Here is a 24,205-nt window from a genome sequence, read left to right on the forward strand (position 1 = left end):
GGCAAAAATCAGAGTCTTAAAACTTATGATAAATTTCAAAAGTTGTGAAGTAAATCGTAGGTTTTGTGAATAATAGAAAACTGCATGGAAATCTATAGATAAAAATGACCATACCCATAGAAATTCACAATACAAAACCATGAACACATGCAACCTGAAACCATTTTCCTCTGTACACTAAACCACTACAACATGAACTCTCTGATCCCAGGTCAAAACCATCTATAACAGTTTGTACACTTAAACCAGATTTCTCCAATCATCAGTGAATATAACACTCTTCAGTCCAAAGCACTAGCAAAATTTGTTAATCCCAATCATCTCAACAACCAAGTAAACAAAACAAATGAAGTAAGTATGTTGCCAAAAGAAATATGAGAATGCCACGGTAACTGATAAGTACAGGAACGCCATTTCGTAGTGCTTTACCAGTAACATGTTTAGCAAGATTTCTGGCTTCTGTTGCATTCAAATAATTATAAAATACGATAATTTGGTCCAGGGAGCATCCGTTTTTGGTGCAAAGACAATTTGGCGTGTTTCTTAATTGAAATAACGAAATGGCGTTCCTGTGTTTAACATTTAATAACGCCACTAACATCTCATTTTCTGTTGATACAGTGAAACCTTGATCTCTACACTCAGATGTATCTTTTTCTGTCCAATTTCTATGGTCCCTTAAGGGGAGACAACTGAAAATCATGAAAATTTCCCCCAAAAAATTTATTGGTTATTTCACGTCTTTAGAGTGTATATTTTAGTAGTCCAAATGGATTTAGTTCAATTTTGATTACAAATATGTTTAAAAATGTTTTTAAATTAAGGCTGTAAGGGGACGTGGCATTTAAAGAGCTGTTAAAATTATTTTTTCATCAAAGAATTTTTTTTTAAAATTTCTGATTACAAATCTAGTAACTTTTTGTTCAAAAGTTGACTCCCTTAAGTAATAAGGTTGGTTTTATTGGTATTTTACAGCATTTTAGAGATGCAATTAAGCGGTGTTGGTAAATCAATTCAGGCATTGTTGACAATTTTAAATAAAGGGTAGATGAATGCAACGGAGAAGAATTTTAATAGATATGTGTTACATAAATATTCATTTTACTTTCAAATCCATTTTTCCGTAAGTTCATTTTTCTTGATTCAATGCCAACTTTTTTACGCCAAATATTAATCAATCTAGATTAAATTTTTAATGCATGTATTTATGAGATAGCTGCAAGTTTCTATGCATTTATTTTGTAAGAAATGCAGCTAGATTGTATATATTTTGTTCATAAATTATAGAAAAAGTAACAAATTGAAAAAAAAAAAATAATAATAATAATGAGTGAATAAATGAGATATTTCGCAACATGAATGCATATGTTTGTTATGTCTTGTGAATATGACCAAAAAAAAAAGAAAAGCTTAAAAATTGAGGTGTTCTACTAAATACTTGGATTTGAAAATGTTTATAAAAATAATAGAAAAAATCAAAAGTCAAAAACATTTGGGAGTCCAAAATTTGGATTTTATTAGTCCTTCACATAGTAAACATGCCGTCAAAATTTGGTTGAAAAAATTATTAGAAAAGAAGTTGTCATTTTTTAATGGAGTGTCCCTTAACAGATCTTACTTAAATTATGAAAGCAAAATCTGTATTAATCATGTATCTATTTAACATTTTCCTACATCATATATCACTCAGATTTTTTTTATGTAAAACATTTTACATTTTGGTACACGTAGGGAGTTGTTACCTAAATAGTGTCAGACTTTTGAGTTATCTATATTTTCTTCACAGTGCTCCATGCCAACTTTGACTGAAAAGGAATTTTAAAATGTTACATTTGTTCAGATCAAATTTCTGCACATTTAAAGGACAAAATTAAAATTCTTCCAATAATTTATTATCATAATACACTGCTCTCTTAAAGTTGACTGAGCATATTGGGAATTAAATGAATGGCTTTCCTGAAACACGTTACGAAATGTTTAATATGAAACAATTTTTATGTTGAAAAAGGAAGCAAAAACAAGCAAAATTGTATTAAAGTCTTTTGTTTGAAATATCTCAAAGAATAACCACCTGAAATTAATGACATTACTTACCATTCATCCTATATATACAGGGTTAGTTAAAAGTCCCGCACCACCTAAATAACTTTTGAAGCATATGGTTCAGAGACATGAAACTTGGTATGTGGGGATAACCATATACTAAGAACTCAGTAATGGTATTACCGAGTTTTTTATACTTCCGGTTTAACCGGAAGTAACTCCAACTCTCTTATTTTAAATGGAACACCCAATATATATTTTTTTATTTTTGAATAGTACTCATTAAGAGCTTTTCAAAAAGTACCCACACTTGATACTTCTGTACAAATTCAGTGTTGCTAAATAAAAATGGGAGTGGTGCAAGATATTCCTAAAGCCTGGTTAAATCATTCCTTAAATGGTTTCTATGATCGAGTGACACATTGTAAAGCAGCTGAGGGCTACCAATTTGAACACATAATTTAGAAGATGAGCTAGCTTTGTTTTGTTTTCGTTAAGGAAGGAGTATTTTATTATTTTAATATTCGATACACTTTTTTGTTTTCTAGACTTAGTAACACTGAATTTGTACAGAAGTATCGAGTGTGGGTACTTTTTGAAAAGCTCTTAATGAGCCCTATTCAAAAAAAAAAAAAAAAAAAAAGAAAAAAAAAATATATATATATATTGGCTGTTCTATTTAAAATAAGAGAGTTGGAGTTACTTCCGGTTAAACCGGAAGTAGAGAAAACTCGGTAATATCATTATTGAGTTCTTAGTATATGGTTATCCTCACATACCAAGTTTCATATCACTGAACCGTATGCTTCAAAAGTTATTTAGGGGGTGTGTTTATTATTTTAATATTCAATACACTTTTCTGTTTTCTTGACTTAGCAACACTGAATTTGTACAGAAGTATCGAGTGTGGGTACTTTTCGAAAAGCTCTTAATGAGCACCATTTTTTTAAATTAAAAAAATATATATTGGGCGTTCCATTTAAAATAAGAGAGTTGGAGTTACTTCCGGAAGTAGAAAACTTCTGGTTAAAACGTAAGTAGAAAAAACTCGGTAATACCATTATTGAGTTCCTCACATACCAAGTTTCATGTCACTGAACCGTATGTTATTTAGGTGGTGCGGGACTTTTAACTAACCCTGTATATATATATATATATATATATATATATATAATACATAATACATATATATAAAAGAAAGATAAATCAAGGTTTCACTGTACATTATATGTATTGTATTTCTAATTAATATTGAATTTAATATGATATAAAATGATCTTGATTGAAGTTGCTAGATCTGATGCTTGGTGAAGTTTATACAACATAACAATTTGAAATAACGCTATTTATTCAGCAATGGAAATTTTACATGCTTTGTAAAGCTAACAACTAAGTCATTGGCTTTTTTTTTTTAACTGATTTCAACTTATACCCACTTTCAATTTTTCATTGCATACACATAATCATCATTAAACACAAAAAATAAAAATCAATTAGCTTTTGAAATAACATATTTCCACTCTTTTCTATCATAGGCCTTCACGGTTGTTATTGTGATGAACTGATTAAATTTGTTTACATGAAATGAGGCTGGAGTAATCGCGAGTCTTAACATAGAATTTTATCTTTATTCATTAAGAAAGAAATCTTTTGTATGTACTAAATCTTTTACATGAAATATTATTACGATGTACCGGAGTACATTTCCGTGCAGAAATTCTGCGACATCATATAATGATGGAAGAGTGGAATGGAGAAAAATTCTCTCCAGCACCAGGATTTGAACCCGGGTTTTCAGCTCTACATGCTGACGCTCTATCCACTAAGCCACACCGGATTCCCATCCCAATGCCGGATCGAATCCTCTCAGTTTAAGTTCCACCTCTTGGGTTCCTCATGCACTGCGTCATAGATGTATGACAGTGGCACAATGTCCACACATGTGCAGAGGTGATATGCGAAAAATAATCACTTATAGTCGCGACGCTGTTATTCCCAGCGTGACTCTTCCTCTTTGCTTATGTCTTAGGAAGTGAAGGCTCTATAAAGTCTAGATAGATAGTATCGTTCTCCATTTTTGTTCTTTCGTTGCTGAGCTACCATACAAGGAATCTATTTGCCACACCGTTAAACATTACCATGTCGTAGCTCCTATGATAATAAATCAAACGCACTGTAATTCAGCAAATAATCGAGCGGCAAATAACGTCCTCATGTTCTTTCTGCGAACGCCAACGAAAGAGCCAAAATGGCGGGCGATTATATTAAGTATTTAATCGAGCCTTAAGAAATGAATGACGTCTTCAACAGCGAATCACAAGACGCACACGATTAAATGTAGCCGACCTGTAATGCGATTGGCTGCCGGAAATTAGAGCAACGGGACTTTACTGATTAAAGATGGCACTTACTCCGTCGGATCCCGGCCACTTATTCACTCTTAATGAGTGCACCTCTGCACATGTGTGGGCATAGTGCCACTGTCATACATCTATGACGCAGTGCATGAGGGTAGGCCACTAGAGTGAACCTAAGAGGTGGAACTTGGCTCCGGAGACAAACATAGTCACTGGATCATCAATGATGATGAACTCTGATTTTTGACAGAAATGTTTGCTGGTGCAAAACTAGCGATGCTAATGGGTGTGATAACCAGAGAGCAGAAAAAGAGAAGCCAAATCCTGACACATAATTATAACATCCCAAAAAAGTGCCAGAAACTGTGAAAAACCGCATACATTCTGCGTGAGAATGGCATGCTAGATCTGACTGTATGGCAACTTACTTGAGATGCTGCTGAATCTCTTCATAGTTGACGTAGTGACTGAAGCGTCCTGGATCAGAGATGCCAACACGACTGCCTGGACGAGTCATCTCACCGTACAGGTCATAGCTCGCGGATCGCCCATGCTGTTGTTGCTGTTGACTCTTTGCAAATTCTGGCTGTTCCAGCCGCTGTCAGAGAGAGAAAAAAATATTAATAAAGACAGGATTTTCCAATCATCAAATTCACTCGACATTTTCTCTAAAAATTCGGAGGAGAAAAATCGATGGATAAATTACGGGATTAGTACAAAATATCGGGAATAAAGTGGTTATAAATAAGGGGCAGATTTCTATGATATGCCGCACTTTTTTCTATGGGATTGTTTCGGTTTTAGACTGATTTAAACTTGATTCCAAGTATTCTGAAGAAAATGGTAGTTTTATTACTTACTTACAAATGGCTTTTAAGGAACCCGCAGGTTCATTGGCGTCCTCACATAAGTCCGCCATCAGTCCCTATCCTGAGCAAGATCAATCCAGTCTCTACCATCATATCCCATCTCCCTCAAATCCATTTTAATTTTACCCTCCCATCTACGTCTCGGCCTCCCCAAAAGTCTTTTTCCCCTCTGGTCTCCCAACTAACACTCTATATGGATTGCTTGATTCGCCCATACTTGCTACATGCCCTGCCCATCTCAAACTTCTGGATTTAATGTCCCTAATTATGTCAGGTGAAGAATACAATGCGTGGAGTTCTACATTGTGTAACTTTCTTCATTCTCCTGTAACTTCATCCCTCTTAGCCCCAAATATTTTCCTAAAGACCTTATTCTCAAACACCCTTAATCTCTGTTTCAGAACAACCGGTAATATAACTGTTTTATAAATTCTAACTTTCAGATTTTTTGACAGTAGACTAGATGAAAAAAGCTTCTCAACCGAATAATAACAGACGTTTCCCATATTTATCCTGTGTTTAATTTCCTCCCGAGTATCATTTATATTTGTTACTGTTGCTCCAAGATATTTGAATTTTTCCACCTCTTCAAAGGATAAATCTCCAATTTTTATGTTTCCATTTCGTACAATATTCTGGTCACGAGACATAATCATATACTTTGTCTTTTCAGGATTTACTTCCAAAACTATCGCTTTACTTGCTTCAAGTAAAATTCCCATGTTTTCCCTAATCGTTTGTGGATTTTCTCCTAACATATTCACGTCATCCGCATAGACAAGCAGCTGATGTAACCCGTTCAATTCCAAACCCTCTCTGTTATCCTGGACTTTCCTAATGGCATATTCTAGAGTGAAGTTAAAAAGTAAAGGTGATAGTGCATCTCCTTGCTTTAGCAGAGTTTTTATTAGACATATAAATGCATATTTGGACTGTTTTTAATTTTGTAGCATATTTAGTACAAAACTGCATATTAACGTTTTATTTTGGGAATAACTGTATGCATATTCAGGTATTTTTTTAAAGTTTTATACCATATTTAGTAAAAATTAGCGGCATAACGTTACATTTTACAACTTCTTCATAAAATGTGTTCATACAACTGATTTAATAATTTATTTTATTGTATTTTAATAATATTCCAAGAATTAAATTAGTTATCACTTCTGAAGTGGTGACAATACTGCATAATTAAAACAAATGTAGATAAATCAAAATTAAACTAAATAAATATAACTCAATCCGAAACTAAGCTGAACTAACTTCAACTACTCTACCCAACGTTAACCTAACCTAACCTAGTGTAAACTGACATCTTCGTTCCTGTATCAGTATCTATGCTGGCTCAAATCTGGTTGATGGTAACTGAATTTAAAGGACAATAAAATCTTTAGCATGATTTGTTTAAGCAGAAAAGTAAAGCTGAAAAGCCTGTGTCCTAAGGTGCGTACACATCTAGCGAACGAACAACAAACAAACAACAAACAAATGCATTCGCTGACTGAAATCGGAATGTGTGGATGATGGAGCAAAAGCAAACCGATTGTTTGGTTTGCCTTCGGTAGTGATCCGCCACTTGTCGGTACATCAAAGGAATTTGTTTGCAGTTTGTAGCGGAATGCAGCGATTAGCTTAATTTCACCGATAGGATATCGAAACTCGAGTGGACTGACGAAGTTGTTATCAAACTTATTGATGTATATGGGGAGCAGGAAATTTTATGGCCCTATTTTGCACAGTAATATTTCGAAGTCTGTTTCTGAAATGCGACAGAAGTTGTGAAACTGTCCCAATTCAATTCGACGTAAATCGTGAAGCAAGTCAGTGTGTCTCTATCAATTGCGGCTTCCTTAGAGTGGCATCTGCCATTATCGCCTTTTGTTTTTTTAACTTTTCTTTTTGTTAAACTGTCTACAATAACAACAGCTACATTTGCTCTCTGCATCATAATCCACAGTTAATTCCCGATTTACCACGAAAATCGTCTGTAGCTGCATTTAGATTGGCAACAGGCCATGATTGTTGGCCAAACACCTGCATAGAATTGGAATATATCAGTCCCCTAACTGCCCATTGTGCAACTCAAACCAAGAAATGGATTCGGAACACCTCAAAATCTGTGCTTCAGTGGCTGGCCATGATAATATCTTTGAAAAATATTGGAGTGCAAGAGGTCAAATTACTTTATTGTCAAACGCCTGGCATTAGAAAACAACAACAACAACATCTGCTATAATAATTATATCTTCGTCTGCCATTACTGCAGATAATCAGCAAACGAGAATGTTCTCTGACCATTTTTTGATGATTTGTACATTGCTCAAACAGCAAACGAACAACGAAATTTTGCTTCATCTTTCATTCATTGTTCGTTTGCTATGTGTGTACACACCTCTATACCTACGGCATGCAGAAGTATCCTGTTCATGACACTAGACTCCAGCCAATATTGTTAGCCCTTTCCTTCTTGTGCAATACTTCTCACCTGTCGGATAACCTCCTCATATCTCTCCTCCCTGTCGTCCATGGGGTACTGCCCCCTCCTCTCTGCATGCCGCCGCTGATGCTGGGCACGCAATTGGTGGATTCGCTCCGTGCGAGACTGACCACCGACCCCTCCTGGGGGCGCGCCCACCTGACTTGATGCAGATGATGTTGAGCCTTCTCTGTGATGTGAGTGGTGTACCGAAATAGCCAGAGGGCCTCCAGGGGGATAATTTGGCCCCCCTGGCTCAGAACTGTTATTGTTGGTATGTTCATGAGGGCCATTGGAATTCTGGTTTCATGTAACAGAATTAAATAAATGTTTCAGTAAGATTTTAAATTTCATTGTATGAGATACTGTGTCATTTGTCTTGCAAATGTGTTAAGCTTCTGCTCTAAAGGATAACTTCAAAGGAACTAAAGACATCACAGAGTTTGTTCAACACTGGCATCTTGACTATGCTTCGAAAGAGTGGTAAGTGTTCAAGAAGTACGGTACATATGGTTTCCATTTCTACAATTTATTTTATTGCATCACAAAACATTTCCATGATTTTTATTTCTATAGTAGGGTACTGGAAAACATTACTATGTTTTTCATTTTTATATTATCGCGAAACATCTCTATGGTTTCCTTTTTTATTGTATCAAACATTTTCATGGTTTTTATTTTTATAGTACTTATCACAAAACATTTCTATGTTTTTTATTTTTATACTACCGCAAAACATTTCCGTGGTTTTTATTTTTATAATACCTATGGCAAAACACTTTTGTTTTTCATTTTTATAGTATTGCAAAACATTTCTATGACTTCCATTTTTATTGTTTCGCAAAACATTTACATGGTTTTCATTTTTATATTATGGCAAAATTGTTCTATGTTTTTCATTTTATAATGTCACAAAACATCTCAATGGTTACCGTATTCATTGTACTGCAAAACATTTCCAGGGTTTTTATTTACTATCACAAATATTTTTTTTTATTTTTGTAGTATTGTGAAATATCTCTCTGGTTTCCATTTTTATTGTATCGCAAAACATTTCCATGGTTTTTATTTTTATAGTATTGCAAAACATCACTATGTTTTTTTATTTTTATAGTATCGCAAAACATTACAAGGTTTTTATTTTATAGTATCGTGAAACATCTCTATGGTTTCCATTCTTATTATATTGCAAAACATTTCCATGGTTTTCATTTTTATACTATTGCAAAACATTTTCATATTTTTTATTTTCATACTATCACGCAACATCTTTATAGTTTCGACTTCTATTGTATCACAAAACATTTCCATGGTTTCTATTTTTATACTATCGCAAATCATGTCCATGGTTTTTGTTTGTATACTATCGCTAAACATTTCATGGTTTTTACTTTTATAGTATCGCAAAACATGTTCATAATTTTATTCTTATATTATCGCAAAGCATTTTATATTGTCACAAAACATTTCCATGGTTTTATTTTTACATTATCGCAAAACATTACCATGGTTTAATTTTATATTATCGCAAAACATTTCCATGGTTTAATTTTATATTATCGGAAAACATTTCCATGGTTTTATTTTTACATTATCGCAAAACATTTCCATGGTTTAATTTTATATTATCGCAAAACATTTCCATGGTTTTATTTTTATATTATCGCAAAACATTTCCGTGGTTTAATTTTTATATTATCGCAAAACATTTCCGTGGTTTTATTTTTATATTACTGCAAAACATTTCCATGGTTTTATTTTTATATTATGGAAAAAACATTTCCATGGTTTAATTTATACTGTATATTATCTCAAAACATTTGCATGGTTTTATTTTTATGTTATTGCAGAACATTTCCGTGATTTTATTTTTTTATTATCTCAAAACATTTCCGTGGTTTTATTTTTATATTATCGCAAAACATTTCCGTGGTTTTATTTTTATATTATCGCAAAACATTTCCGTGGTTTTATTTTTATATTACTGCAAAACATTTCCATGGTTTTATTTTTATATTATGGAAAAAACATTTCCATGGTTTAATTTATACTGTATATTATCTCAAAACATTTGCATGGTTTTATTTTTATGTTATTGCAGAACATTTCCGTGGTTTTATTTTTATATTATCGCAAAACATTTCCGTGGTTTTATTTTTATATTATCGCAAAACATTTCCGTGGTTTTATTTTTATATTACTGCAAAACATTTCCATGGTTTTATTTTGATATTATGGAAAAAACATTTCCATGGTTTAATTTATACTGTATATTATCTCAAAACATTTGCATGGTTTTATTTTTATGTTATTGCAGAACATTTCCGTGATTTTATTTTTATATTATCGCAAAACATTCCCATGGTTTTATTTTGATATTATGGAAAAAACATTTCCATGGTTTAATTTATACTGTATATTATCTCAAAACATTTGCATGGTTTTATTTTTATGTTATTGCAGAACATTTCCGTGATTTTATTTTTATATTATCGCAAAACATTTCCATGGTTTTATTTTGATATTATGGAAAAACATTTCCATGGTTTAATTTATACTGTATATTATCTCAAAACATTTTCATGGTTTTATTTTTACATTATCGCAAAACATTTCCATGGTTTAATTTTATATTATCGCAAAACATTTCCAGGGTTTCATTTTTATTTTATCGCAGAACATTTCCATTGTTTTATTTTTATGTTAACATTAAATATTTCCATGGTTTCATTTTTATATATTTATATTATCAGGAGTAACAGCTTCATTGCCAAACAGCTAGACATTTGAACAATAACATTTTTATATTATAGTATAACTTTTCCATGGTTATATTTTTATATTATCACAAAACATTTCCATGGTTATATTAATTATATTATCGCAAAACATTTCCATGATTTTACGAGTATTTCTATATTACGCAAAACATTTCCTTAGTTTAATGTTTATATTAACACAGAACATTTTCATGGTTTTATTTTTATATTATCACAAAACATTTCCATGATTTCATTTTTATAATATCACGAAACATTTCCACAGCTCTTATTTTTACAATTTATTTTTATATTATCGTGAAGTATTTTTTTTACAATTTATTTTTATATTATCGCGAAGTATTTCCATAACTTTAATTTTACAATTAATTCTGCAATATACAAAACATCTCCATAGTTTTTAATTTAAATTATCGCAAAACATTTCCACGGTTTTCACTTTCACAATTCGTTTCTAAGTATTGCAAAACATTTTCATGGTTTTTATTTTTATTGTAAGTACTGCCTTTGGAAAACTTTTCTGCCTCATGAATGAACTGGAAATTTTTGCTGATATATCAAAACTTTAAATGGCGAAAGTTGAATATTCGATAGATTTGTACTGTATCTGGCACTGTGATGTATCATACTTGTATGACAAATATCTCTGCGAGAAATAAATTATGACAAATCATTATTTTGACGAAAACCTCTAAATCTCAATGATTTCATTTAATAAAAATGAACAAATCCTTTACATTATTTCTTACAGGATTCTTAGCAGAAAATCTTAATAATGCCGTAAAGTTCAACACCACCAACTTGAGAGAAACCTTTTCTTGATAGAGATCTCAAGGCATGATTTGTTGACCATTTCTCACCCACAATGAATTTCGATGCAGAATTACTGAGTAGCTGGAAGCTTCTAGCTAGTCAACCGAGCATGATGTAGTGACACCAAATTCTAGTTCAGCAGGAAGCAGAGTACAGCTGTCTGCACTCACCTGGTTCTCCATCTGTCGCTGGCGCTGCACCAGCCGGCGGTACTGCTCTTGGATACGCTGCTGCTCCTCCTGCGCCGCCCTCCGAGCTGCCTCCCTCTCCTCCTCAGCCCCGCAGGGACCATCTCCCCCCTCCACTTCCTCCTGCTCTGCCCGCAGAGCAAGCTGTAATGGAACGTCCAGCGTCTTGCGATGCTTCCCAAACCTGTATGAGAAAATGTCCTCTTCATCACGTGGAAAGACTTTCATGTTGTCAGTGTTATTTGAGAAAAGCAAAAAGTCTGGTTTTCACTGATGGTAAAACAAAAGATGGTGACGGGCTTTTGTTGAGGCATTTGATCCCAGTGATATATGCAGGATTTAATTTGTTTTTTTATTTTTCTTTTAGTAGGTTATTTTACGACGCTTTGTCAACATCTTAGGTTATTTAGCGTCTGAATGAGATGAAGGTGATAATGCCAGTGAAATGAGTCCGGGGTCCAACACCGAAAGTTACCCAGCATTTGCTCATATTGGGTTGAGGGAAAACCTCCGAAAAACCTCAACCAGGTAACTTGTCCCAACTGGGAATCGAACCCGGGCCACCTGGTTTTGCGGCTAGATGCACTAACCGTTGCTCCACAGGCGTGGACTGCAGGATTTAAGTAAAATAAGTTATTGTAATCGTGGGGAGATCTGCTAATTGCTTAGCTGAAGCTGTTAAAGATATTAATGATACAACATATTTGACTGGAATGAACATAAATAGTGAAAAAACTAAATACAGAGTGTCCAGTAAAAATATTAAAAAAAGAAGAAATTATTATCTCAGAAAGTAATGCATTTATTTTGCTGTTTACGTGCTTAAAATGAGAAGGTCAGAAAGTTTTAACAATAAAATACACAATTAGGGCAATTTTGAACAGTGTCCATTAAAATTCATAAAATGTAATAAATAGGGTTAGGATTTTGATGAAATTGCATCTTTTTTCTAGTAAGCCAGAAATATTGCTGCTTTAGTATTTATATATATCATGAGATAAACTGAGTGTTTTAAGACATATCTGTTACGGCATTTTTTTGCATTTTCTGCCTGTTTCAACTCATAAGAGCATCTTTTGTTTTATTCGGTCATTTTTTAGGTATTTTCATTTAACTTTGGCCATAAATCCCCATTATTAATGTAAAATAATGTTCATTTCCTTTGATATTTTCTTTACATATTTTGTCCCTTAATACCCATTATTTTGTATAATATTTTAATCGTTTTTCTACACAAATATTGCCATTTTCTCAGTTCAACCACCCCTTCAATATAGACTCCTCTATACCTGCTAATTCCGGATAAGAGTGGCCTTGTGGTAGACTACATGGAAACTAAAAGTAAAGTAAATACATGGCGCTACAGCCCATGAAGGGCCAAGACCGAACAGCCGACTGTTGATCTCACGTCCACATGCCCAAGCAGAGGTGAACGATCATACATGGAAACTACATCAGGTAAAATAATTAAAGTGTACTACTTAGAAAAAATTATCTAAAATTTAATTTAAATACTAGTCTAAATATTAAGTAGTACAAAACCTCTTTTTCTACCAAGCCAATTATGTGAGATCAATTTTTTAGGGCATTTTTAAGGACATTTTTGAAAGATTTTTAGGTCATAAATGCATTGTTTTTTGGACATTTCTTATGATTTATAGGTGATAAAAATCCTAGCCCTAATAATAAAATTTAAAAGACAATACAACAGTTTTATGAACACGTGTGGTTGTTGAGTTCTTTAATTACATATATCATACATGTTTCGGGGACTGCATCCCCATCATCAGTGATGTTGAAATCGCTCTGTCTCAGTGTGGCAACACTGCAGGGGATGTGATACAATCGATCCTTAATAAATCCCCACAAAAAGAAATCCATAGGGACAAGTTCTACCTCGACTAATATAGGAGTCAGGAACTCTTTTGTTAAGAAGGTATTGGTTCCTTGCTTTTCTGTATTGTATTTATTTCACTCATCATCATACTTACAATGCTTATAAATAGGGACCGGATTTTTATGTAATATCAAGGTGTGAAATATGTACATATTTATGTAAAGAAAATAAGCTGAATATGTATGAAAATATGTAAAATCATGAAAATATTTAATACCAATATCTGGCAGGTATAGGAAAGGTAAGACTCTCCAGTTGTGATTTCATAGAGCACCCGACTTTTTTACCGCACACTTGACACATTACTATTTTTCCCATCTCTAGTGAAAGCTTCGTCCATTGCAATCCATGCTTTTATTTCTGTCGTTAGGGTTGAAGATACAGGGGCCATTTTATTTAGTTAAAAGCAGTAGATAAACTCACTTACACTTTATACTGTAAGTACTAAAACTAGAGAACTGAGTGAAATGAATGACACAACAGAACTGCAAGCACTGTTTCGCTTTACTGGATTAGGAGAAAATAAGAGGAGATGTGGGACACATGCATTTTAGCTGCTCCCTGTAAGAAATAAAGTTCCTACTAAAACCTCAAACTATAGGCATTTATAAACTGTTGTTTGAAAAGTGACATTCCTGTCTCATTCAGAAGGGTAGGATTATTCCAGCCGAGAACCATACTTTCTAATTGCTCAGAAAATCCCATTTCCGTATAGGTCTACTAAATTTAAAATAAAGAGGTCAAGCAATAACCTGAAAAGCTATTTATTTTAATCTTTCAACATCTTTCCAGTTTGTTCCTTTACTCCAGCTTCTTTTCATAAGTCGGCTATTTTATTGCGGCTCATGCCAGACTTGACATGGGTTTTCCCTGGAAGGATTAGGAAGAGGGTGGGTAAGGTTGCAAATTGCATGGGAACGGCTTGTTAAGACGTGTGCAGAACAATTATATTTCGAGACAAATCATGTCGTCCTCGTCCCACCCACCACGTGAAAGAAACGCTACTTTCTGAGTGATTTTTACAATACAAGGTAGTTGTATGAGAAAGGTTGTCTTTTGTTCACTCATATTTACAGTGGGTGGTATGGGGTGAGTCCCTCTATTACTTCCTGGAACTAAGAATGTTATGTTTCTTCCCGAAATACATCCTTTCTTGCGTAGGTAAAAAGGCTTTTTAAATCTGTGTATTTCAAATTGTAAACTTCCCCAGCAGAAGTTTTTTTTTTTTTTCCTTTTGGAGAAGTAAAAATGAATAAACCCCTAAATATTTATATTTATGTAATACCAAGCCATAATATGTAATGTGGGTTAAATATGTAAAAATATGTAGTATCAAATTTTAATATATTAATGGTAATTACAAGATTCACAAAGATTTGTTATTTATATACGGTTAGGTTGAAAGGAATATAATATGTAATTACATAAAAATCTGGTCCCTACTTATAAACCAATTTCTTAAAAATCTAAATATCATATAACATCCAACCAACAGCATAAACATTTCACACATTCACAGCGATGCTATGAATTCTCACTCACTGTAAGACAGACAGAGACTTGATCCGTGCTTACCTGAACATCGATCCTATGCCTCTCAACAGTCCTGGCTTCTTCTTCCCCGGCTTGTTCTTGTTGTCCAGGACCGCATTAAGTGATGACTGCCGGGGCCCACCTCGAACGGATCCAAAGCCACCCATCCCGTTGTTGGGACCCATCCCTGACCCGCAGTCGATGGGCATGCCCCCGGTGGGGGGTCCATCCTCCTCTGCAACTGTGTGGGGGAAGAAGCGTTGTGTGGGGTCAAGACGCCAAGCCTCCAAGTGTTGCCTGACAGCAGAGTCTGAGGGAGGGAACCCATTCCACAACACAAAGCCACAAGGGTTAGTACACGGCGCAAGCAGTTAGTCGGCATGCCACCACCCTCTGCCATTGCCAACCTAAGGCAGGTTCACTTTTATATTCATCTTATATAAGAAGAAGTTTTATAAGCTGCAAAATTTTTGTTATCGAAATATTCACAGAAACACACTCGTCTATAGCATCATCCGAAAGATGGCTTTTGAGATGCACTTTTCATATATTTATTTATAGAATTTCCTTGTGATCTATTGTACGAATTTTGTGTATAAGTAATTCACTACAGAGAATTTTTTTTGGGTTATTTTACGACGCTGTATCAACATCTAGGTTATTTAGCATCTGAATGAAATGAAGGTGATAATGCTGGTGAAATGAGTCCGGGGTCCAGCACCGAAAGTTACCCAGTATCTGCTCGTATTGGGTTGAGGGAAAACCCCGGAAAAACCCTCAACCAGGTAACTTGCCCCGACTGGGATTCAAACCCCGGGCACCTGGTTTCGTGGCCAGCCGCGCTGACCATTACTCCACAGGTGTGGACACTAGAGAAAATAAAGCATATGAAGTATAACAATTTCACTGATAAAGAGTGGGGGTAAGATTTTTATTAAGGAAATAAGAAAAAAAAAAAAAAAAGAACATTATCGGAATTACCTTTAACATATTTCTTCTATACTAATTTATTCCTTAATATTTATTTACTTGCTTATTCACTTATTAATTTCTCCGTTCATTTATTTATTCGTTTATTTATTTCTTTATTTATTCACTCATTCATTCATTCATTCAGTTGTTAGTTTATTTATTTATTTATTCGTTCATTCATTTGTTTATTTATTTATTTATTCGTTCATTCATTCATTTGTTTATTTATTTAATTATTCGTTCATTCATTCCTTTGTTTAATCATTCATTCTTTCACTTTATTTGTTTATTTCTGCTACCATTAGTTTATTTATTTCGCATTTGTTCATTTATTTATTCATTCGTCCATTTATTTGTTATGTTAATTATTTTATTTATATATTCGTTCATTCGTTTGTTTACTTACTTATTTATTTATTTATTTATTTATTTATTTATCTGTCTGTCTATCCATTCATTCACTCATTTATTTATTTATTCCTCTGCTCAATTTATTTGTCTTTTCATTCATTCTTTCACTTTATTTGTTTATTTATTTATTTACGAATTTAGTATTCGTTCATTAATTCATCTGTTTATTTATGTATTTATCTATTTATTCGTTCATTTATTTATTTGTTTCCTCATTTTATTTGTTGATTCAGTCATTCTTTCACTTTATTTATTAATTCAATAGTTTATTTATTTATTTATAATTCGTTCATTTATTTATTCATTTGTCCATTTATTTGTTAATTAATTATTTTACTTATTTAACCATTCATTCCTTCATTTGTTTATTTACTTATTCGTTTGTTCATTTCTTTGTTTATTCGTTCATTCTTTCACTTTATTTATTTATTCATTAGATTATTTATTTATTTATTTAGTAATCGTCCATTTATTTATTGACTCATGCATTTATTTGTTAAGTTATTTATTCATTTGTTTATTTATTTATTCATACGTTTATTTATTTATTTATTCATATATTTGTTTGTTCATTTCTTTGTTTATTCATTCACTCTTTCACTTGAATTATTTATTCATGCATCCGTTTATTTATTTATTCATTCATTTATTCCTCCAATCAACCATTCATTCATTAGCTCCTTTATTTATTTATTCATTTATACGCCTACATTTATTTATTATGGAGAATACTACTGCACCTTTCATTTTCTTCGCTTCCAAAATTCCTAATTTACAACAGAAAATTTTCCTCTAAATTAATGTCCGAAATGAAAATAACTTTGTAGGTTGGCAATGGCATACCAGGATGATTCAAGAGTTAATATTTACAAACATTTATACAAATTCATTACACCACAAATCTACTTCCAAACTTCACACCACAGTTTGCCTCTTCCTTCTTCAGGGACAGAAATACAAAGCAACTGCATAGCATTATATACAATACACACAGAAAGAATTTTATGACATCATCACATCATAAACAAAGGAAGGATTACTGCATATATACAAGCTTTCTGGAAAGTAAGGTTATGCAAATATGTGGATCTGTCTAAAAGACACCGCAGTTCTATAATGCTTTTCAAGAGGTGTAGTTCATACAGCTCATCTTGAAACAGCTCATCCTGTACATAGTTATGCTTTATTCGTAATTACATTGTAAAAAGAAACTTTCTTTTTCATAATTCATCAAGTATTTATTTTTTTCTGTCTGGGTTAAATCTATGTTGCATGGTTTTAAGGCCATTTTCAGAATATAAAATTTATACTTGTATGTAAGATAACTACAACCATCTATTAATTACCACCACTGGTAACAAATACCAGGTGTTGCTTTAAATTTGACGGAAGAATGAAGTGCAGTAAAACTCGTTTTTAAAATGTGAAATTCTGAAGAAGCAGAGGACATACAATAAATACAGGATATAAGTCTAGTATATTAGTATATGCTACATCTTTAAAGCAAATATAGCATATATCTGGACTGACAACATTGCCTGTAGGTCACTGAAATAGACCAAGAGGAAGGAACACAATGAATAAACTTATAATCATAGGGAACATAAATACAAAGTGGAAGTAATATACCTGTGCTGATTTTAGCATCTCATTTCTTGCACAGAATATAACAAAAAAAAAAAACCTTAAATGTTAACACTGTTTCTTTTTACTTGGTAAGTACTATCCATATGATTCTGATTTTTATAACATCATTAGACAAACTGATATGGAACGATTTATACAAGTAAAGTAAAATCCCTCGTAACCGGCACCCAAATAACTGGCAATACCAAAACAACGGCAATTTTGGCTGGGCAAAAAAAAAAAAAAAGTTTAAATCTGTCATATTAGGAAGTTCACACAAACTTTCATTTTCAGTGAACATTCGAACCTAAAATTAGTGTATTATTTGTATTGTGTGATGTGTTTTAATAAAGAAAATCCACACAGTTTTTACTTACTTACTTACAAATGGCTTTTAAGGAACCCGAAGGTTCATTGCCGCCCTCACATAAGCCCGCCATTAGTCCCTATCCTGTGCAAGATCAATCCAGTCTCTATCATCATATCCCACCTCCCTCAAATCCATTTTAATATTATCCTCCCATCTACGTCTCGGCCTCCCTAAAGGTCTTTTTCCCTCTGGTCTCCCAACTAACACTCTATATGCATTTCTGGATTCGCCCAAACGTGCTACATGCCCTGCCCATCTCAAACGTCTGGATTTTAAGTTCCTAATTATGTCAGGTGAAGAATACAATGCGTGCAGTTCTGTGTTGTGTAACTTTCTCCATTCTCCTGTAACTTCATCCCGCTTAGCCCCAAATATTTTCCTAAGCACCTTATTCTCAAACACCCTTAACCTATGTTCCTCTCTCAGAGTGAGAGTCCAAGTTTCACAACCATACAGAAGAACCGGTAATATAACTGTTTTATAAATTCTAACTTTCAGATTTTTGGACAGCAGACTGGATGATAAGAGCTTCTCAACCGAATAATAACACGCATTTCCCATATTTATTCTGCGTTTAATTTCCTCCGGAGTGTCATTTATATTTGTTACTGTTACTCCAAGATATTTGAATTTTTCCACCTCTTCGAAGGATAAATCTCCAATTTTTATATTTCCATTTCGTACAATATTCTGGTCACGAGACATAATCATATACTTTGTCTTTTCGGGATTTACTTCCAAACCCATCGCTTTACTTGCTTCAAGTAAAATTTCCGTGTTTTCCCTAACCGTTTGTGTATTTTCTTCTAACATATTCACGTCATCTGCATAGACAAGAAGCTGATGTAACCCGTTCAATTCCAAACCCTGCCTGTTATCCTGAACTTTCCTAATGGCATATTCTAGAGTGAAGTTAAAAAGTAAAGGTGATAGTGCATATCCCTGCTTTAGCCCGCAGTAAATTGGAAACGCATCTGACAGAAACTGACCTATACGAACTCTGCTGTACGTTTCACTGAGACACATTTTAATTAATCGAACTGGTTTCTTGGGAATACCAAATTCAATAAGAATATCATATAATACTTCCCTCTTAACCAAGTCATATGCCTTTTTGAAATCTATGAATAACTGATGCACTGTACCCTTATACTTCCATTTTTTCTCCATTATCTGTCGAATACATAAAATCTGATCAATAGTCGATCTATTACGCAGAAAACCGCACTGATGATCCCCAATAATTTCATCTACGTACAGAGTTAATCTTCTCAAAAGAATATTGGACAAAATTTTGTACGACGTCAACAAAAGACACAGTTTTTATGTTTATTTAATTATGTTCGGGCCATCAGCGTTGCCACATTAGGAAATTCACATGAACTTTAATTTTCAGTGAATATTCTAACCTAAATTTAGTGTATTAATTGTGTTGTGTGATGTGTTTTAATAAAGAAAATCCACACAGTTTTTATGTTTATTTAATTAAGTTCGGGTCGTCAGTGTTGCCACATTAGGAAATTCACATGAACTTTCATTTTCAGTAAATATTCGAACCTAAAATTAGTGTATTATTTGTGTTGTGTGATGTGTTTTAATAAAGAAAATCCACACAGTTTTTATGTTTATTTAATTAAGTTCGGGTCGTCAGTGTTGCCACATTAGGAAATTCGCACGAACTTTCATTTTCAGTAAATATTCGAACCTAAAATTAGTGTATTATTTGTGTTGTATGATGTGTTTTAATAAAGAAAATCCACACAGTTTTTATGTTTATTTAATTATGTTCCAATCGTCAGTGTTGCCACATTAGGAAGTTCGCACAAACTTTCATTTTCAGTGAATATTCGAACCTAAATTAGTGTATTATTTGTGTTGGGTGATTTGTTTTAATAAAGAAAATCCTCACAGTTTTAGGACCGTATTCATAGACATTTTTAGCGCGGGTTTCCGGTGGATGATCAACGTTTTTCGTATTCATAAACCAGTGTTAGCGATAGGATATGATCTGAATTCTGTACTAGTAACCAGTGGATAGCCGGGGCTAGCTTAGTACGCTCGTAGCGCGTGCTGCGAAATGTCTATGAATACCACCCTTCATGTTTATTTAATTATGTTCGGGCCATCAGTGTTGCCACATTAGGAAGTTTTTTTTTTATTGGGTTATTTTACGACACTGTATCAACATCTCAGGTTATTTAGCGTCTGAATGAAATGAAGGTGATAATGCCGGTGAAATGAGTCTGGCGTCCAGCACCGAAAGTTACCCAGCATTTGCTCGTATTGGGTTGAGGGAAAACCCCGGAAAAAACCTCAACCAGGTAACTTGCCCCGACCGGGATTCGAACCCGGGCCACCTGGTTTCGCGGCCAGACGCGCTGACATTAGGAAGTTCACACGAACTTTAATTTTCAGTGAATATTCGAACCTAAAATTAGTGTATTATTTGTGTTGTGTGATGTGTTTTAATAAAGAAAATCCACACAGTTTTTATGTTTATTCAGTTATGAGCAAGTGATAGAGAAATAAGCTCCACATGGCTGCACTTTCAACATTTGGCACCATGAAATACAAACTTTTTTTGTATATACCGGCAAAATCTCGTATCCAGAACTAGCCTGGTCCCTTTGGTGCCGGATAAGAGGGATTGTACTATATGTTTCTCCCACACTTTCGTTAACACTAACATTCCACTGTAATAAGATTAGCAAAATGAATTTGCATTGAGATGTGCACGGAGCAGAAGCCAAAGCATTATCAAACATACCAAGCAAGCAAGCAAGCAAGCAAGCAAGCAAGCAAGCAAGCAAGCAAGCAAGCAAGCAAGCAAGCAAGCAAGCAAGCAAGCAAGCAAGCAGGGAGGGTAGCTCTGAAATGCTGGAGTTGTACATACACCACATTCGTCTCCTTAATACATGCCCACAATGACAGTCAAGAACCAGTCCATGCAATAATTTTCAAGAGATTATATACCCATAGCTTTGTTGGTGAATTAGCCCATCCTGATAGTAGTTTTCTGTGCAGTGTAAATACAAACAATTAATAATAACAGACCCAAAAACTCAACAACTATTACTTACTACATAATCAAGTAATTTTACATTTCAAATTAAGCAATTTGTCTACCAAGATTTTGTGCTATTTATTTGAAGTTCAAATTCTAAACCTAGAGAGTGTAACAGTGAGATATGACATTAATTTCTGTGACAAAGAAAGCAGGAAATGAAAGAAATTAATACAGTGAAACTTAATTTATACGTTTTTATGAGGTCTGAAGGGGGAGGGGGGAAACTCTTAAGTGAGAAACACCTACAACTGACATGACATTGAATAACATTTGAAATAGCATTTGAAGATAGCGAAAGAACGACTTCAGTCAAATTCATAAAAATTTCACAAGAGAAATTGAGAACTTCGCTGTTAAGCTATATTTCAGTCTATAAAATAGTCTCCAAATGTATAACATATTATTATATTCTTGAAGATTTTTTTTTTCATTTTCATTTTTTATATTCCATAGATCTTACGTTAGCAATGAAGCTTTAAGATGTGGAACAAGTCAAAATTTTACAAGATTACAATTATTATAGTTACAATTTTTACAATTTTTACAATATTTTACAATTTTTACAATTTTACAATTTTCTACAATTTTTTACAATATTTTGGCGAGATGATGTGAGATGAGATGAGGCCCGAGGATTCGCCAAAAGATTACCTGGCATTTGCCTTATGGTTGGGAAAACCTCGGAAAAACCCAACCTGGTAATCAGACAAAAAGGGGTGAAATGAAGCGAGGCCGAGGACTCGCCATAGATGTAAGATTATTTACAGGAAATCTTAGCTGCTTAGAACCAAAGTTAGACTGATAAAGGTATTACATTTCATATAGCAGAAGAACTGTTTACACATAGGCTACTAATTTTCATTATTGTATAAGATACAGTAATGGACAAAGAAAAAAAGTTCAATATTTCCAAAATTTTACTGCTATAAGCTGTAACTAACCCCTTAAGCCAATTTCAAGCTATCACTGATCATATGGCGGAAAATCGTAAGTGCCTTCTATGTGAATTGTCAACCACAAAACTGCTTGACTACATCAAATAACGACTATTAATGCTCCAACATGGTGCTTGTGTGGTGTGTGTTATTACAGTCTACCAACTTAAGAGGGTGAAGTACTGATTACATCATAGTTCACAAACTTACGGGTCTCCATCTCGATTCTGGAGCGCAGGTCAGACAGGGGAGCCTCGTAGCTACGATCCACGGCCGCCCTGAAGCTCTCGTTGCAGCCCCGCCCCCTGATCACTCTCACCGCACCCTGAGCATTTCTGTACGTGTAGGCGGGATCTGTCTCCTCCTGCATTTGGATCTGTAAAATGAACTGGGGATTATGGAAGACTTGCACAACAGTTCTCAGTACTGCCTGTGAAAAAAGAAGTTTAACACTGAAGAAAAATGATACTTAAAATTGCCAAGGAAATATCACTGATACAAAATTTCTGTTAAGTCCGGTCCACAATAACCGGGATCGGAAACAACAACGAGAACGGAAAAATTGTTAAAATACATATACAGGGTGTATCAAAACATATGAAGAGTTCGCGGGAAAAACGATGAATGTCACATTTTTGTTAAGGATTAGATAATGATCTAATTGAGTCTATAACTGTAAGATGTAGTGCTGTTTCTATAGAAAATAGAGGAAAGGATTGCTGTATTCGTGGTGATAATTCTCCTTTTTACCATTTTTCATAAGAACAACATTAAATTTCGTAGTGATCCATTGAATTAGATAATTTATTTATTTATTTATTTAACCTGGTAGAGCTAAGGCCATCAGGCCTTCTCTCCCCCTCTACCAGGGAATTACAACTAAAATATTAAGAATTCACTGACATCAACCTTAAGAAAACTGTGACATTCATCGTTCTTCCCGCGAACTCTTCATATGGTAAAGCTTTGGGAAATTGATAAAGGTCATAAAAACAAGCAATAAGTTCATATAAACATATGGTCAGTTTCCTTTAGTTTTTTTTTTTTTTTAGTTATAAATTGTTTGTGGTGTACATAATATCTGTGATGATAAATAAGTAGGGTTGCCAACCCTCCCGTATTTTCCGGGATCTCCCTATTTTCCCCTAATTTTTAACAGTCTTCCGGCACCCATATTATTTTTTTTAGTTGGTTATTTAACGATGCTGTATCAACTTCTAGGTTATTTAGCGTCAATGAGATTGGTGATAGCGTGATATTAGGTGAGATGAGGCCAAGGATTCGCCATAGATTACCTTGCATTCACATTACGGTTGGGGAAAACCTCGGAAAAAACCCAAACCAGGTAATCAACCCAAGCAGGGATCGAACCCACGCCCGAACACAACTTCAGACTGGCAGGCAAGTGCCGTAACTGACTGAGCCACGCCGGTGACTTATTGGTAGTATATTATCGTTGTGATGTATGGCAATATCATACTTTCAGAAATGTTTTTAACTCTTTACATCATGAGTATACGGAAATGATTTAAAATGATAGGGTTATAAGTAAATTGACTTACTTCTTGTACCATAGTCTGCAAGGATTCCAAACTTGACGATTTCTTCATCCCCAACGAAGGACCAAATTCGTTCTTTATCCGAACATCTGATCCTGCGTGCAAAAATTGAAAAACATCCTTAGCAGTTCCTCAAATCATTAAACGTTAAGCACAGGAACGCCATTTCTTAATTGAAATTAAGAAATACGCCAAACGAATTTATCTTTACACCAAAAACGGATGCTCCCTGGACCAAATTATCGTATTTTATAATTGTTTGAATGCAACATAATTCAGAAGTCTTGCTAGAGTGTTATTGCTAAAGCA

The 24,205-nt window shown here is 33.9% G+C and overlaps 1 protein-coding gene across 11 annotated transcripts in view; it reads right to left on the reverse strand.

Moving 5' to 3' along the window:
• LOC138700988 (partitioning defective 3 homolog) overlaps positions 1 to 24,205 on the reverse strand; it is a 467,315-nt gene that overhangs the window by 16,485 nt on the left and 426,625 nt on the right. For 7 of the 11 annotated variants that reach the window (XM_069827453.1, XM_069827458.1, XM_069827456.1 and 4 more), the window contains 6 exons: positions 23,900 to 23,991; positions 22,548 to 22,725; positions 14,999 to 15,266; positions 11,509 to 11,710; positions 7,755 to 8,045; positions 4,829 to 4,998 (listed from right to left, as the gene is read on the reverse strand). In XM_069827453.1, the coding sequence (XP_069683554.1) occupies positions 4,829 to 4,998; positions 7,755 to 8,045; positions 11,509 to 11,710; positions 14,999 to 15,266; positions 22,548 to 22,725; positions 23,900 to 23,991 (1,201 nt within the window). The remainder of the gene's footprint in view (positions 1 to 4,828; positions 4,999 to 7,754; positions 8,046 to 11,508; positions 11,711 to 14,998; positions 15,267 to 22,547; positions 22,726 to 23,899; positions 23,992 to 24,205) is intronic. The other 4 variants (XM_069827457.1, XM_069827449.1, XM_069827452.1 and 1 more) reach the window with 3 other exon arrangements.

This window comes from Periplaneta americana, chromosome 6 (genome assembly GCF_040183065.1).
Source record: "Periplaneta americana isolate PAMFEO1 chromosome 6, P.americana_PAMFEO1_priV1, whole genome shotgun sequence".
In the NCBI taxonomy this organism is placed as follows: Eukaryota; Metazoa; Arthropoda; class Insecta; order Blattodea; family Blattidae; genus Periplaneta; species Periplaneta americana.